General features: G+C 33.3%; 2 protein-coding genes across 5 annotated transcripts; one reads left to right on the top strand and one right to left on the bottom strand.

The window, feature by feature from the left end:
• Positions 1–40: 40 nt before the first annotated feature.
• LOC18609471 (proline-rich receptor-like protein kinase PERK13) lies at positions 41–3,749 on the bottom strand. The gene is made up of 8 exons (XM_018115083.2): positions 2,819–3,749; positions 2,282–2,737; positions 2,088–2,171; positions 1,456–1,526; positions 1,256–1,332; positions 929–1,076; positions 552–713; positions 41–376 (listed from the first exon to the last, which is right to left on the bottom strand). Exons 1-8 carry the CDS (start codon positions 3,747–3,749, stop codon positions 41–43), a joined length of 2,265 nt encoding a protein of 754 aa, XP_017970572.1.
• A 5,548-nt stretch (positions 3,750–9,297) lies between these two features.
• On the top strand, positions 9,298–13,138 carry LOC18609470 (putative inactive poly [ADP-ribose] polymerase SRO2). 4 transcript variants are annotated; one of them, XR_016024476.1, is made up of 7 exons: positions 9,298–9,838; positions 11,602–11,840; positions 11,920–12,062; positions 12,182–12,277; positions 12,528–12,585; positions 12,704–12,769; positions 12,944–13,138. XR_016024476.1 is itself a non-coding variant. In XM_088803241.1 (6 exons), exons 1-5 carry the CDS (start codon positions 9,366–9,368, stop codon positions 12,546–12,548), a joined length of 972 nt encoding a protein of 323 aa, XP_088659367.1. In that variant the 5' UTR covers positions 9,298–9,365; the 3' UTR covers positions 12,549–12,585; positions 12,944–13,138. The 4 variants fall into 4 exon arrangements, 3 of the variants coding, with proteins under 3 accessions (XP_088659367.1, XP_007044660.2, XP_007044659.2); XM_088803241.1 differs by lacking the exon at positions 12,704–12,769; XM_007044598.3 differs by lacking the exons at positions 12,528–12,585; positions 12,704–12,769 and having other exon boundaries at positions 11,923–12,062.
• The last annotated feature ends 3,114 nt before the right edge of the window (positions 13,139–16,252 follow it).

Raw genomic sequence — 16,252 nt, 5'->3', positions numbered from 1 at the left:
TTGATTCATTTGAACCAAATGTGTGAATAGCCTAAAGATTTCAACTTTGACTGAAACGACCACCACCATAGTTCCCCGAGGCACCTCTATACTCACCACTAATTGGTTTGAAGGCTTGAGTTTCTGACTCACCACTAGTGAAGTCACCCGAACTATACCGGGACTGCCAATAATTTTGTTGTCCACGTGATACTTTCTTGGAGTCGTATTCTCCACTGTACATGTCAAATTCTGAGCTGTTGTCACCTCCAAGTGCCATCCTCCTAAACTTCTTAATCTCTTGACTGTATTGTCCAGAGTCATAAACTGTGCTCTGACCGAATTTCACCCCATTAGAGAGATCAGACTCTCCCTCGAAGTCCAATGCTCTTGCCACCTACACGATGGTGGACAAGTACACTTCAATGTTTTGACTCTTCATAAAACTACATGGCATGATAAATTGAGGGTAAAAAGGGGAATGGAGGGAAGTTGTAGATCGAATATGTCTTTAGTCCCACTAAGCATGAAATTATGGAAAATCAATAAATGCAGTTTGCTCATAATATTACCAGCACCATGCGAGGCCGCTTTGCCGCAGAATGCCGAACACATGCAGCAGCTGCCTCAATCATCCTAAACATCTCACTCTCTACATAATGCTTTTCAAGCCGTGGATCAACTAATTCACTAAAATCACCAGTTTCAAGGGCATTAATGAGGAGTGGTCTTGCCTGCCAAAATTATATATGATTGCATTTATCAGTTGAAAACCAAGAAAAAGATCATATGGAGACACATAAAGACATCATTTTAGTAGTCCAATACGCTATGGTTTTTCTCTTTCTTTTTGCTATTTCAGGTGAAATTATATACACACACACATACCAGAGACCAGAGTTTACAGCTTTAAAAAGGAAAAAGAAAAAGTTAAATGTCTTATCCATACCCATTCGACCAAACTCTCATCCCCCAAAGGCTGGGTTGGATCAACTGGTTTTCGCCCCGTTATAAGTTCTAGTAGCACAACTCCAAATGAGAAAACGTCTGATTTATCCGTCAGCTTACCACTTGATGCATACTCCGGTGCCAAGTATCTGAAAGGTATGACGGAAGACCAATAAAAGCTTAATTATTCATGCATAATCTTAACTCGATTTTTAGTATAAAAGGTTATAAAATGGATGGATGACAGAGAGACAAAAAGAGAGTTGGAGAAAAACAAAAGAAATCGAACCCCCAAGAAATAGACTCAATTGTTAAAATCATGACCTACCCGAATGTCCCCATGACTCGAGTTGAAACATGGGTCTGAGTAGTGTCATTAAGTTTGGCAAGTCCAAAGTCTGCTACCTGGATTGAAGATATTAACATTTACATTCTAACGCTACCCTTCACAAATAGGAGAAAAAAGTTTTCCGGGTGCATAAGAAAGTGAAAGAAACCTGACACAGGAAATATATAAGATTCACTCGCCTGTACTTCAAAATCATCTTCTAACAAAATGTTTGCTGACTTAATGTCCCTGTGAATAATTTTTGGATGACCTAGAAATGGATCACATGATAAGGAAGGTAAGAAAGAAATCACAAGAACAGAAATTTAACTAGCAGTTGAATTTTTAGAGTAGGGAAAGCAAGAAACAAGTTATCTGACAAGAAGATAATTTATTTAAAAATATATAGAAATTAAAGTTTAGAACATTTTGAAGATTGGAAAAAATTAATTCAAGCTATATATCGCATCAGGCCATTAATTATTTCCCTTGAGGAACCACAAGTCAAAGTCATCAATAAGCGATTCAGAATGGCAAATTAATTAGGCACGATTTTTGGTTCACTTACTGAGTCTAGGTATCAAGTCCATTTAGTTTTAAATTAATATATATGAGCTAATAATTAGCTGTATATATTATGCACTTGGAGACTATGAAACCCAAACTAAAAATGAAAAAAAGTTAAAGCCATGATTACATTGGAGTTGCATACGGTTTGAGAATTAGAAAGGGTAGTGATTCTGAAATGGTAATTTATCCGTATGTTTCTCTGAAATAGAAATGTCCTGAGAAGGAGAGGGTGTCTTATCAAAATGCATGAAGAGATACGTACAGTCTTCATGCAAATATGCCAAACCCTTAGCGGCTCCTACAGCAATCTTGACTCTTTTGGCCCAGTCAAGCACTCGAAGGTTACCTAATGCACAATGAATTCCCAATTTAGAACCTAATATCAGAATTATATATGTATATATGTATATATATACACATATTTGGGATCAGAGGGCAACAAAAGAACCATTTTACCATGTAGATGATGTTCAAGAGTTTTGTTTGGAACAAAGTCATAGATTAGCAATCTCTGGCTTTCAGCAATACAATATCCAACCAAAGAGACCAAATGTCGATGATGAACACGGCTAATAATCTCAACTTCAGCCCGAAATTCTCGCTCCCCTTGTCCACTACCCGCCTTTAACTGCTTAACAGCGACAGCTCTCCCATCTGGTAGCCACCCTTTATAAACACATCCAAACCCACCCTCACCAATAATGTTCTGACGAGAAAATTCGTTGGTCATTTCCACCAACTCTTCATAGGCGAAAAATGTCTTAGAACTAGCAATAATACCCGAATCGGGACCATGGAAATTCTGTCCTCTTTGACTCCCAAAACTGTTTACCAAATTAGAGTGTTGCTGGCCATGAAGTTGAGAATTATAATAGGTGGCATCAACTCGTGAAGAATGTCCAATAAATACATCTGCATAACTAACATTAATGTTAGTAAAACACCAAGGATTAAACTAAAAATCAAACACAGATAGATAATCTACCATTTTACCTGTTGCCACTGAAAAGTTAGCAGGTGGTGGCATGTAATCGGCGTACGGCCTTGGTCGTCTCTTCCTTCTTCTCCTTAGAAAGAAAACCAAGGCAACGAATGCAATGATGAAAACAGCCGCCACTGCCACACCAACCGCTACTTCATAATGAGGGTTTTTCGCCTCTTTGTTTTGACTATCATTAGAGCTTCTTGAATGGGAAGATCCACCGCCTGCGTTAGAGGGAGTCTTGTGTGGGCTTTGTGGAGGAGGAGCTAATGGTTGAGGAGAAAAATTACCAGGTAATGATGATAAAGTAGATCCATTTAATGATGGAGGTGAAAATGCAAATGAAGGTATTGACGTGGAGTTTGGGGGAGGTGGTGATTTTGATGAGGTTCTTGAAAAAGGTGGTGGTGGTGAAGGACTACTGTTAGGAGGATGATCAGAAGAAGAAGAGGGAGGAGATTTTTCTGGTGAAGGTTGTGATGATTCCTTAGAAGGGCTATTGAGAGATGGTGGTGATTGCTGCTTATGAGGGCTAGGAGGTGGTGATTGCTGCTTAGAAGGGCTAGGAGGTGACTGGGATGATGATGATGTTGATGTTGATTGTGGTGGACTTTCCTCTGATGGTGGCGACAACGTACTTTGAAGGGGTGAATCTTTTTCTGGTGGTGATGGGGGTGTTGAGGTTTCAGGTGAATCTGTGTCTGAAGGAGGTGAAAGTGATTGCTCATTTGAATCATCATCGGAAGAAGGTGAAGAGTTTGATGAATTTGGACTTGGAGGGGCTGCTGTTGATGAATCATCGTATCCGGAATCCTCTGAATTCGATGAAGAAGGAGTGCTTTCGTCACCATCAGAGGTTGAGTCGTTTGGTGGAAGAGGAGAGCCTGGTGATTCCTTTTCACTTGTTGAAGAAGAATTCGACGTCTCCTCCGATTCCGACATTCTCCTACCCTTGTAATAATCTCCTCCCTCTATAATCAAATATGTTAAGAAAATCCTACTCAAAATTGTTTTTCCTATTTGTATATGAACTAGAATTCTACAATATTCCTACAGCAACTGAAAAACTATCTTGTTATATGTTCAAATGATTAAACGTAACAAAATGATTCCCTGGATAGAGATATTCAAATCACTAAAATCCTGTCCTATGTTCAGATGTTGGCCTAATGCCAAAGTCTATGTCTCTGTTTCTTATCCTTCCAAATCCCTCTTAATGCCTTTATATTTCCATCAAACTACTTTGCATTACCTAATAAATTAGGTTTAGCGATTTACAATCTGCAGGGTATAATAAAAAAACAGAAGAAGCAGAAACCAAGAGAAAACCCTTTTTCAACACCCAAAACGAAAACCAAAAAACATCAAAAGGAGAAAGAAAAAGAGGGTGAGAAAACTTCTGAAACAAAGATTTTGACAAAAGATGCAAAAGAAACGAGGGGGAAGAGAAAATGAAAGAGAGAATCTACGGAACATCAACCATGTTTTGCTTTACTTTTTTAAGCCAAAACTTTTATATCTTAGTTGTAGGCACAATGGTTTCCCCCTAAGTCCTAACAGCCGCTCTTCTTTTTTTTTAAGATCAATCCTGCTTGAGTTTCGGGTTACCGCGCAATTTAAATGGGCAGCTTGGGTTCTGAAGTGGCCCAGTACCCGCTCTTGTCTTATCTCTTGGTCTTTGAATCTTAACTGTCGCATGTAAAAAGCATATTGACGATTGCAGCCCAAGTCTAAGAATTAAAAGTACTAGTAGTGAAGTCTTAGATTTATGTTTGTCAATGAATGTATTTACAAGAACAACCTCGTCTCAGATTTCTTTCTTGATGTGCGGCGAAGGAATATAAATTATTGAGTAAAGAAAGAAAAACACACGAAAAAGGAAAAACTCATCAAGTAAGAGTTGAAGCCAAAATATAATTGACTTAAATCGGCTTTAATACTTAATGATTCAATTTTCAAAAAGGTAAAGGTTTAAAATCTTTTTATTTGATTCAATGTTTCTTTTCAAGTAAATCAATAAAATCTTTAGTTAACCTGCAAATTGGAATACCCAAAATGATACTAATTCCAAACACACGAAATCGAAATTTCATTATTTTAATCTTTATTCTTTGAATGTTATATGCAATTTAGTCTTTATAAATAACTCCGTCTAAATTGATCTTTAAAGGCATTTGACATGTTAAATAATACTAACGTGAAATTGATATGCTAGATATAAACTTTTTTGATAAAAAAAATTACCACGTGATTTTTCTTTTTCTTTTCTTCTTCTTTTGTCCAAAACTACGCCATTTTGATGATACTATTTAAAACATATTTATTTTTTTTCCCATTTTTTATTCTCTCCTTTTCTGCTCCCTATCTTTCTCTCCCCAAGATCAGTCCCAAACCCAAATTAGAATGGTCACTGCTATCGTTGTGGTCAATCTCTAGTGGTCGAAAATTTAGTAAACACAAAAAAAGAACAAAGAATTCAATCATAAACACAAAAAAAAAGGTACTATTTTCTTTTGCTTTTCCAAAATTTAGTAAAAGTATCCACAGAAAATTTTTAAGATTAACAATAATCATAGTAATACATAAACCCATAACTAGTACTATAGATAGAGTTACAAAAGATCAAATGAGTAACATACAGATACCCCACTATAGACACATGAATTCACTCGCGGCCATGTAAAAACGGACAAGATTATTACAAGCATCTCTCACCCCACTTTCACTTTCTATCTCAACACAGGCAAGAGTTAGCCAACCAAATAAAAGCCAAATTTGGCAAAAATATTCATCTCGACATCATAGACCCACAAGCCATCTTTGTGCTCTTTTATACCAATTGTCCTCTTTAGGCTTCAAAATGAAGACAAAGAAAATTGGACTTGACTTGCTCCCGTATCTCAGTCTCATGGGCGGAGGGAGAGAGGTGGTTAGTTTTATTTTTATTTTTTTTATTTTTATGTGTGTAAAATTTAAAATATATAATTTTATCACTCCAAGTCAATCAAATAAATTGGTTTGGAACAGTGGTAAGTGAGTTCAATCCCTTTTAGGTCCAAAATTTTTTCTTTTCCTGTTTTTCCCTTTTTTTTCCTTTTCCAAATTTTTTCCATTTTTTTTCTTTTCTTCTTCTTTTTCTTGTTTTTTGTCCAAACTAAATAAGTATACTAAACAAAGTGAAAATTTGATGTTATTTTTTCTTTCTACTTTATCTATTTATATTGATGAATCTAAAAATTTATATTTAAATTGTGAATGAAATTTTATGTTACAAATTTACCTAATGTGATAATTTAATATTAATTTTTCAAACTAAATAAGTATTCTAAACAAAGCAAAAATCATATGTTAATTTTTATTTCTACTTTGTTTACTTTTATTAGTGAATCTAAAAACTTATATTTAAATTGTCAATAAAATTTTATGTTATAAATTTAGTTAATGTGAAAATTTAATATTAATTTTTTTTCTATTTTATGTCTATTTATATTGGTGAATCTAAAAATTTATATTTAAATAATTAATGAAATTTTATGTTATAATTTAATTTTATTTCAAAAGTAATTAATTTTTTGATCATAAGCTGAAAATTTTATATTTAAATAATTAATGAAATTTTAAGTTAGGCTTCTTTCTTCTTTTGGTCTTTGGACGGTTCCTTTTGTGAGCATTCTTGTTGTAGTAGCCATGGCCATAAGCTCATAGAAGAGCACCTTACAAACATAAGGAATGTGCACATGCAATACAAAGTTTTGTGGGGTTTTTTTTATTATAAATTTTTGACCATCGGGGGCACAAAAGGGTAGGGTAGATAGAGGAGAACTGGAGAGCAAAAAAAAAGGAAAAATGAAAAAGAAAAAAAAACTAAGTGTGCTTTAAATAATTCCATTAAAACAACGTAGTTTTGGATAATTAAGGAGAAGGAAAAAGAGAAAAAAAAAAACAAAAGCCACTTGGTATTTTTTTTTTAAAAAAAATTTTTATGACATGTCAATGCTACGTTGAGATCATTTAACATGTCAGCGTCACGTCTGCAACTCTAACCATCGATTTTTTTAAAATTTTAGTATTCTAGCAACTGAAAATAATTTACACAATTAAGTTCTATGTTCCCATTGACAGCTAAGAGAAGTTATCTTCTAACACAAAGCAACGGTTTGCTGATTCCACCAAGACACTAATAAAACTACTAATCTACAGCACTGGCAAGTTACAACCAATATACTACAGAGTAATTTCCATTGCTGATCAGATTTGAAACTTGTAAATGTTTCTGAGCAAGCAGTCCTACTGTGACGATTTGGAGCTATTTCACCTTGTTGGGACTCAATAAGTACTTGAGAAGCTGCAATCTCAAAAGAATCAATCCCCAAACAAGGACTTGATGTGGACTTGACTGAATTCATTATATACGTAAATCAACTTCCAAAAATTTAGCAGCTTCAACAACCTGTTAGTCACAAAGCCCATAATGGTTTTCGAACAATATTTGGATTGGAGTTTCTACAAAGGGATTCATCACTGCTTTCCTTAGAATCATCATCTTCATCCCCATATATTACATAGACTAAATTAACGAAATTTTGTGAAATGGGATTAAGTTAAACAAAATGTTATAATACAAAGATCTTCTGTGTATTTTGACCCACAATATTAGCATGGCTAAGGTACGACTAAGAGTGAGCAAATGTGTGAATTGAGTGATTTGTTTCGCCATACTTAAGGACCAAATGGATCAAATATTTTTAGAAAACCGATCAAACATAAAGAAAGACCAATCTAACCAAACATAAAATTGATTTTCTCAATTTGGTTTTGAACCAATGGACCAAAATTTTATCATTTTTTTTCACAAATTATAATATTAAAATTTATTAACTTCATCCATAATTATAAAATATACAAATTTTGTATAAATTAAATATATGTATATATATAATATTCTTCATTAAATATATATAAAATTAATGACACAATTTATATGTTATAATATTTTAATTTTGATATCAAAATTTGTATAAATAATAACTAATTATAAACAATATGTTATAAAAATTAAGATGATAACTAACAAAATTATTAAATGTAATCATGTAAATAAAGTCTATTATAAGTAACAGTGATGCTTATATATAAATTAAATATATGTATATATAGTATATTACTTTATTATCTATAAATGAAATTAATGACAAAATTTATATGTTATAATGTTTTATATCAAAGTTTGTATAAATAATAACTAATTATAAACAATATATTATAAAAACTATATCGACGGATCTCTTCTACTCCCATATGCCCTCGGCTTTAATTATGCCTCGCCAAAGTCTTCATGTCATTTAGACCACATTTTCCCTGCTTTCTTAGTCTCTCGTTTTGCTGTTTCGTTTTTCATGTATTGCTATTTCCAAGCCATGACCCCTTGGCCTTTTTTAGTGCCCTCCTGCCATGGGCAATATTTGCTCAACTTTCATGTATTTGTTTTCTTAGCAATATATATCTATTTTTTTTTCTGAGTAAAAAAAAAGTGTAATCATATAAATAAAGTTTATTATAAATTATAGTAATACTTATAGATAAATTAAATATATATAATGTTTATACAATTATATATATATATATATTCATAACATTTTCTATTATGAAACATTACTACGGTGTAATAATTATAACATATTAATATGTAAGATATTTATTATCATATATTATAATATTAACATATAAATTATATAATTTAAAATATATAACTTGTAATTTCATATTAATATAAATTTATAAATAAATAAATAAATAAAATTAAAATTAATTGCTATGATTATATTTTATATATGTACATATAATAAACTAATATATTTTATATATATTATTAATTAAGTTTACTATCAATTCTTCTTAATATATATATAAATATCATATATATTAAAATACATAAAATATATATATACAACTAGTTTGGTTTTTTTGATGGATGGGTCTAAAAATTTTAAAATCGATAACCAAACAAAAAACCAATTGAATCAAATATTTTGAACTAATTAGACCGAACCATTTTACTTAAATTGAATTCAATTTGGATAAGTAATTAGTCTGATTTGATTTTGCTCATCTTTACGTAGGACTATATATTTCAAACTTACTTCCAAAGTAATAGAATTTAATTTTCTTTTTTAAAAAAGTGTTAATTTCTATGTAATTATTAATTATCTAAATTGTCCTTCCATGTAAAGAAATCATTCTCGTAGTTATAGACAGAATCCATATCTTTCTTCGCAAGGTAGAGGCTGTTTTCATAATTGCATCTTTAATAAAAAAAAATCAACATTTCCAACGTGGCTTGGGATGCTGGACCACCTCTTCCGTATTAGGTTTACACGCTGCGGCACGAAAACTGTTTTTGGGCAATTGACTTTCTAAACTGCAATATCTTTTTCCTTTTTACAATATTACTTTATTAAAAAAAGCACTATATATACGTTATGCAGCGCCGCATTGATTTCCCGTCTTTGGTTCTTTCTCTGAGTCGGGGCCGGTAATTCTAAATTGTAAAGAAAATAGATGAGCCAAATTCCTGGAGAAGATCAAGTCTCAATGACTATGAATAATGACGAAATCGCAGACGCCATGTCCGAAAGCAACCTAGTTAATTCGTGTTCAGATAATTTTGAGTTTTTCACCAAAATCGGTTTAACAAAGTTACAAGAACCGTCCCTGGAACATACCATCATCAAAGCAAGCTTTTTCACAAGCATCAGGGATCAATCCGAGTTGGCTAAGAAAATAAATATCGTGGCAATTCATAAGAATTCCCATTCTAGTCGTTCAAGAGAAGCTCGGGCTGATAGTTTTCAGGTTTTCGCTAAGGCGGTGGCTGACAAGTGTGGTGGGAATGCTAATTTGAAGTATGGTTGGTATGGTGCTTCCAGAAATGAGATTTGCGAGATTGTGATGCATGGATTTAGTTGGTGTAACAAGGCTGCTGGTAATCGATATAGCATCTCTTTGTCTCCTGCTAAGTTCGCCTCTGACAGGTTAGCTTTTCTACTGTTTTCTTACTTGTTTTTATGATGATTTTTATTGATTTGTTATGTTATGTAGATGTTAGTGTTGTATAATTGCTGGGTTTAGACTCGTTTTTGAGAGAATACTCAGAGGAAGCCAAAGCTTCTCTGTTAAGTTTTTTTCCTGAGAAAGCTATAAAAACTACCTCAAAAGTTAGGGTTATGTTTTTCTCGTCACAGGTTCTCCTCCTTTCCAAATACCTTTTTTCTTTGATAAATTCATTATGTTTGGTAGGGGCAAGTAATAGCTGTTTAACAATAAATATTTGCATTGACAAGCATTAGAAAGCAGCTTCAATTGTCTGCATTATAATTAGCATTGTCAGATCAAATTCTGGCTTTTGATTTTATAAATTATCAAAACATCAGATTTAATTTCTTTATCATAATTTGTATAAATCAAGTTCTTATAATCTCAAATTTGTTAATGTGAATCTGACCGTTAACATCGTCAAACCATTTGAGGTAAAGTTACTAACATGACTTTGATCAAGTTGATATAGCATTGATCATGCTGATATTGATTTTTTTTTTTTGGAGATTTTAAAAACTAGATCAAATTTTAAACTTAGTCATTGTATTCTACTAAAATGTTGAATTTAGTTTTTTTAACTATAATTTGTATAACTGGAGTCTTTATACTTTCAAAATTTGTTAATATCAATTCAATTGTTAACACCGTCAAGCACGCTTTCTCTATTAAAGTGGTTGATGTTGATGTGGAATTTTTTAGAATAAAAATTTTAAAAATGTGATATGGGTTTTTAGATGGCTTTGTTTAATTACTACCTAAAAGGTTAAAAATCCAAACTACGCTTTAAATTTTAAACTACTTAAGATTAGTCAAGTAACAAAGAAAGAAATAAGGGTTTAGAAAAAGCTACTAGTTAACCAAACCAATTAGGATTAAAGAATATATAGTGAATTGAGAGAAAATTTTCATTGAGATATAAGGAAGGATACATATTGATCGAACAAGTGATTTTAGCCATTCGTCTCAAGCTTTTTATAACCTTGGTTGCTATGAATATCATAGAACCAAAAGTTGTGTGCTGTAGGGAGAGAATTGAAAGAAAGGGGAAGAATCGAGAGAGGGAATTTGATGCAAAGTTAAAAAAATTCTGGTTCTATTTGAGAGGGAATTTGATGCAAAGTTAAAAAAATTCTGGTTGTATTTGAGAGAGAATTTGAAAGAGGTGGAAGAGAATTAAAAGTTGTGTGATGTAGAGAGAATTGAAGTATATTAGTGTAAGGTGGAATATATTTGAAGCTAAGTTTGAAGAGATTCGCACCCACTAGTCCTAGAAATTGCTTTTAATTTTTTAGAATTTTTATTTAGATGTTGCTATTTGTAATCCGATGATTATTTAGAAATTTCATATTAGTATTGATCAACGTCATGTTAACATTGGTCAACGCCGTGAGCCTAGTCAAAACTAAGTTTAGAAAATAACCTATATTATTTTTTTAGCTATCAACAATAAAGCAATTAATTGCTGGTGCTAAATTCTCCTTATAATTATAAAAACTCCTCTTCTTCTTCTTCTTCTTCTTCTTCTTATTTTTGTGTATCTAAGGACAAATTTTATATCCCTAGTACCAAAGTAAGATTTCATTCATTTTCAAAGTGCTACAAGTTTTTTTTTTTTTTTTTGAAATCAAACTTTCTTAAGTGAAACATGTGCATTGATACGTAAGGTTACTAATATATATTTTGCTCTCATGTTGTGCAGTGTTTTGTCTTCGGAGGCTGATGAAAATGGATTGAGGCATGTGCTTTTATGTCGCGTTATATTGGGGAAACAAGAAGTGTTGACTGCCAATTCTAATCAGTTTCATCCAACTTCTCCAGAGTTTGATTCCGGTGTCGATGATCTTTCGGCACCCAGAAAATATATTGTTTGGAGTGTTTACATGAATACTCACATCCTCCCTTCTTATGTCATCAGTATAAAGGCCCCTTACTTAATCGGTAAGCAGCTTAATTTAGATGCAACTTTGCTTATTGTCATAATTAATTTGTTTCTACATTTATCCCATATCGTAATTAGAAGGCTCCAAAGGATTGCTAGAGGCAAATATCATCAAGCCTGATTCAAAATGGGTGAGCTTCCCCACATTGATTTCAATGCTCTCAAGGTTTTTAGAACCTTCACAAATTGCTTTCCTTAACAAAAACTACAGTGACTTTCAGGTAAGTGTATTTGTAATCTTATCTCTAACTCCACATAAACTTTGGTTTTATGTCATATTCAACTCATTTCAGTTTTGGCTCTCATCTTTAGATATTTTCCATACATTTCATTTTTACAGGAAAGAAAGATTACAAGGAAGCAACTTATAGACAGGATGAAAGAAATAGCTGGTCACCAGGCCCTAGCGGCTATAGTCAACCTGTTCGCAAAAAAGGTGCAGTTTTATTGACCTTTATTATTATCTAGTATTATTTTACTTTTCCCCACTTTTCTCCTCCCATAGTTTTTGCTCCATGACTAGTAAATTTATATATTTAGTTCAATTATGGTGTATCATGTATTCTTACTTTCTGCGTCAACAACTTGCCCTGCAAGATTGGATTATTGCAAAGAAACGGCATTTTAGCTAATGGGCTTTGAGAACCTTTGTATAATAATAGCATATCCCAATTTGAAATGTGCAGACACTTTGCGCCACATGCTAGTTCTTGTCTCTTTTCAAGCATTGATGTCAAACGATAGGTGGGTCTTTGACAATTTTCACTTCTTTAATCGTTTATGGCAGAAATGGGGTTTACTTCTTTGCCAAGAATATGACTAGTTTTTGTCATATTAAATAACTGTATCCTTTCTTTTTTAGAAGTCGCTTTTAAGGGGTTGGTTTTAACGTTCAACTTTCAGTCCATAACTACCTCGACAAGAGCATGTGGGTTGGCTTCTTTAGCACATTTTTCCTTTGCTGGATGGAGATAACTCCCATCTATAATGATTCTTGCACAATAATTCTTTTCTATTTCAAGATGGATTCAGTTTTCTGGTTTTAGTTCGTTCTTAGATTCATCAAGTTCAAGTTGTTAATTAATCAGGTCTTACTGTGCAGGAGGATGAAGGTAGCAGCAGCAGCAGCAAAGACGAAGCAGGAGCTGCAAAAGGCCGTTGATGCAGAGATTGGAGGTCTTCAGCCTTGGAATGGAAATCGAATGAAGTACTATGAATATTTTTTTTTTTTTGAAAACTATGTTTCATTCATTCCAGAGAAAGGATTATCCAAATACAAGCATTTGAAGTTCTACAACTAATGGGGTATCAGTCCTTAACCTCCTTTCCATCCCTGCCATGCTATATAAAATTTCTCTCTTTGCCGATTTACAATTGGCCCTTAAATACCTGCACATGTCAATATTAGCACTTCTTACAAAAATATTAAGACTGGAAAACACAGCCAGCATGCCTGTGTCCTTGTCTTACTAACTCTATCAACAATTTGAAACAACACCAACTCACAAAACACTAAAAAGGCTTCATTGCCTTCCCTGCAACTATCAAATCCACTTTGAAACAGTATTCCAGACCCCCAACAACTAGAGGTCCCTCACAATCTCCTTATCGCCGTCTGCACGCAAGAATCAAAGGGCTGCACATAAAGCAGAAAACACAAAACTAGATGTTCCCACAATCAACGGCCTTTACAATGTCAATAAGGAAAAACTTGCAGCAAACCATTAATTCTATGAACTCCAATTTGGCCATCTCATTGCCAGGCCTCGGAGTGTGGTGTACCCCAATTTGGGACCTCGGAGTGTGGTGTACTTGCCACCGGAGACCTATAAAGCCATCAAAGATAGTTTATTTCCTATAAACCATATAGACCACTAGATTATCAAAAAAGACATCCTCCACACCTCCCTCCTTGCAATGTCAACGGGGTAAGAATTTCAAGTTAAGAAGAATGGAGTACCTTCTTAGTGAAAATGAAGTAAAAATGAAAATTTTAATATTTAAGAAAAATGAAATTATAAAATTTTCAAAAAATAAAAGTAAAATTATGAAATTTTAAAATAAAATAAAGAAAAAAATATAAATTTTTGAAATTTTGAGGAGACGGGGCCTTACAAGCCTCCCTCCCTCCGCCTTTGCCAGGTAGTGATGCCCCGTTCCGCCAACTATAAACACCATAACTCCGATACAGCTCTACATCTAAAGAATAAGTGGTTCGCAGATTCAATGTCCTTGTTGAACAAAATGCACACAAACATCTCCCTTTGTAGTAAATTTTTCTTAACAAGCTCTTCTTTAACCACTATTCTTCGTTTCATTATCTTCAAACAAAAACCTTTACTTTAAGAAAGTATTAAAATATTTAATTTATTAATTAATGTATAATTTTTTATTTAAAAAGTAAAATTATTACTTACTTGACATGTTTTTTTAAATTAATTTATTTTTTAAATTCTTATCGAATATGATTAAAGTAATATGAAATTGATTGATTTATTTTCAACCATCACTATGGCTATAATTTGTAATTTTGTTTAATTCTAATATAAAAGAGTTGAAAATTTGGCAATTGGAATTGTTTTATCAAACTTTTAACGGAAGCATATTGACGTGTGAACTTGATCGTGACGCTCTTCGTTTCGTTACCAACAAGTCAAAACTCTCAAGTTAGCAAATATCCTTGGCTTTTAGCATGAAAAAAGAAGCAGCCGGCTATACCTCCTAGGCTTTTATCGTGGGAAAGGGGTACGCCACCACTTCCAAGCTGCCAGCTTTGCATGAACAGAGAGAGGCTTCATAACTGTGACCAGACCAAGGACAGAAAGCGCATTTTGTGATCATCGATCGTTACAATAAAACCCTAGTCATCTTAATTACGGAGTTGGGCCCCATTTTGCATTTAAATGGCCCACTTCTATTCCCAAGCCACTAGATGTGCAACTCATCCCATTAATATTAATATGTTTATATTAATGGTAATATGACAAGCATCATTTTTTTTTATTTTTTCATCTGCCACGTTTGCACCATATCAGTATTATGTGATTATAGAATAATAAATAATATTTTAATTAATATAAATAATTAGTTATCGATTAATTATAAAGAAGAATAAAAAATTATTTGACTTTTTTTTAATAATTCGAGAGTTTTTCAATCAAACTCCTGAAATTGCTTCATAAAATGACGAGACCAAAAAATTAATCCAGAAGGTGTGGTTAAGGATTGACTAGTGCATCAGGATGAAAATTCAGTCAAAAATGCATCAACAAGCCAACAAAGCAAGCTGTTGTGGAAGGCAGAAAGTCTGTCCATGCAATTATGCCCGTTTCTCTGTGAATTACGATTTCCAGAGAATTAGGCTGCCCATGCGATTGTGGGATAATTTTTTCAAAATCAAATCCGTGAGATTAAAACTCATTCACTCACATTGGGATGGTGAGTTCGATTTTATCCCACGACGGACGGGAACAGTCTCTTTCAGACTAAACCCATTTAAGCTAACATACAAATTCTTTGTTTGGCCCAATCCTAGTCTACATCATACTTTTAGCTGGGGTGGGCTATCCATGTGTAGTAGTGGTATTAATTATCCGTAGGACAACCGTGACAGGCAAATATCTGCCTAGAGGCAGGAGCTAGGCTACAAGCTGGCATCCAAGTTGAGAGTGGTTACATTCAAAAATGGTTAAGGAATGTTTCCAGGGCAACTGCGGCTATAAACTTCCAGGTCAAGCGAAAGGAAGCCTGGGGTTTCTTATTATTCTGAACAATCGTTTTCTTGATTAGGTCCCATGATTAGACGCACATTCAGCGGAAGGAATATGATGGAATCCCTCGATTATAAACAGACAAAACAAAACAAAACATGCATTGGCTTCAATTCAAGCAGTTGAAAATTGAACTTGTTTCAGACAGCAAGCGGAAAATCGCGTGGGTTTTTTTTTCCGATGGACCAATAGGGTTGAAAGTCAATGTTTGTGCCAAGAAGAGCCTAACTCGACATGGACTGGCAAGTTGTTGGGACGTTTAGCATTTACCTCTTATTAAGTAGTACCAACACATTGTCCTACTTGTCGGCCTTGTAAATGTCTTACAGCGCAGCGCCATCATCGTAACTTCCCAATAGACCTCGTCAATGATGTTTTCTTTATTTATTTTGTTCTCACGAGTGCTTCAGACGTTATCTCCTTAATGCCCAAGTTACCTTATCCTATCCGGAATCCAACATGCACCTTTAAATATCTACCTATTGTTTGAATATTGTCGTCACTTCAAACCTCAACAAGTTGGATGACGTTTCATATTTTAAAATTTTTCAGACAAAAAAAATTCGAATTTATATTTTTTAAACAAAAAAATCATGCACTAATCAATAAACTAAATATTCGAATAAGTAAAACTTTATTTA

This window comes from Theobroma cacao, chromosome 2 (genome assembly GCF_053813885.1).
Source record: "Theobroma cacao isolate CCN51 chromosome 2, ASM5381388v1, whole genome shotgun sequence".
In the NCBI taxonomy this organism is placed as follows: domain Eukaryota; kingdom Viridiplantae; phylum Streptophyta; class Magnoliopsida; order Malvales; family Malvaceae; genus Theobroma; species Theobroma cacao.
The sequence above is the reverse complement of the archived record's forward strand: the minus strand, read 5'-3'. Positions and strand labels throughout refer to the sequence as shown.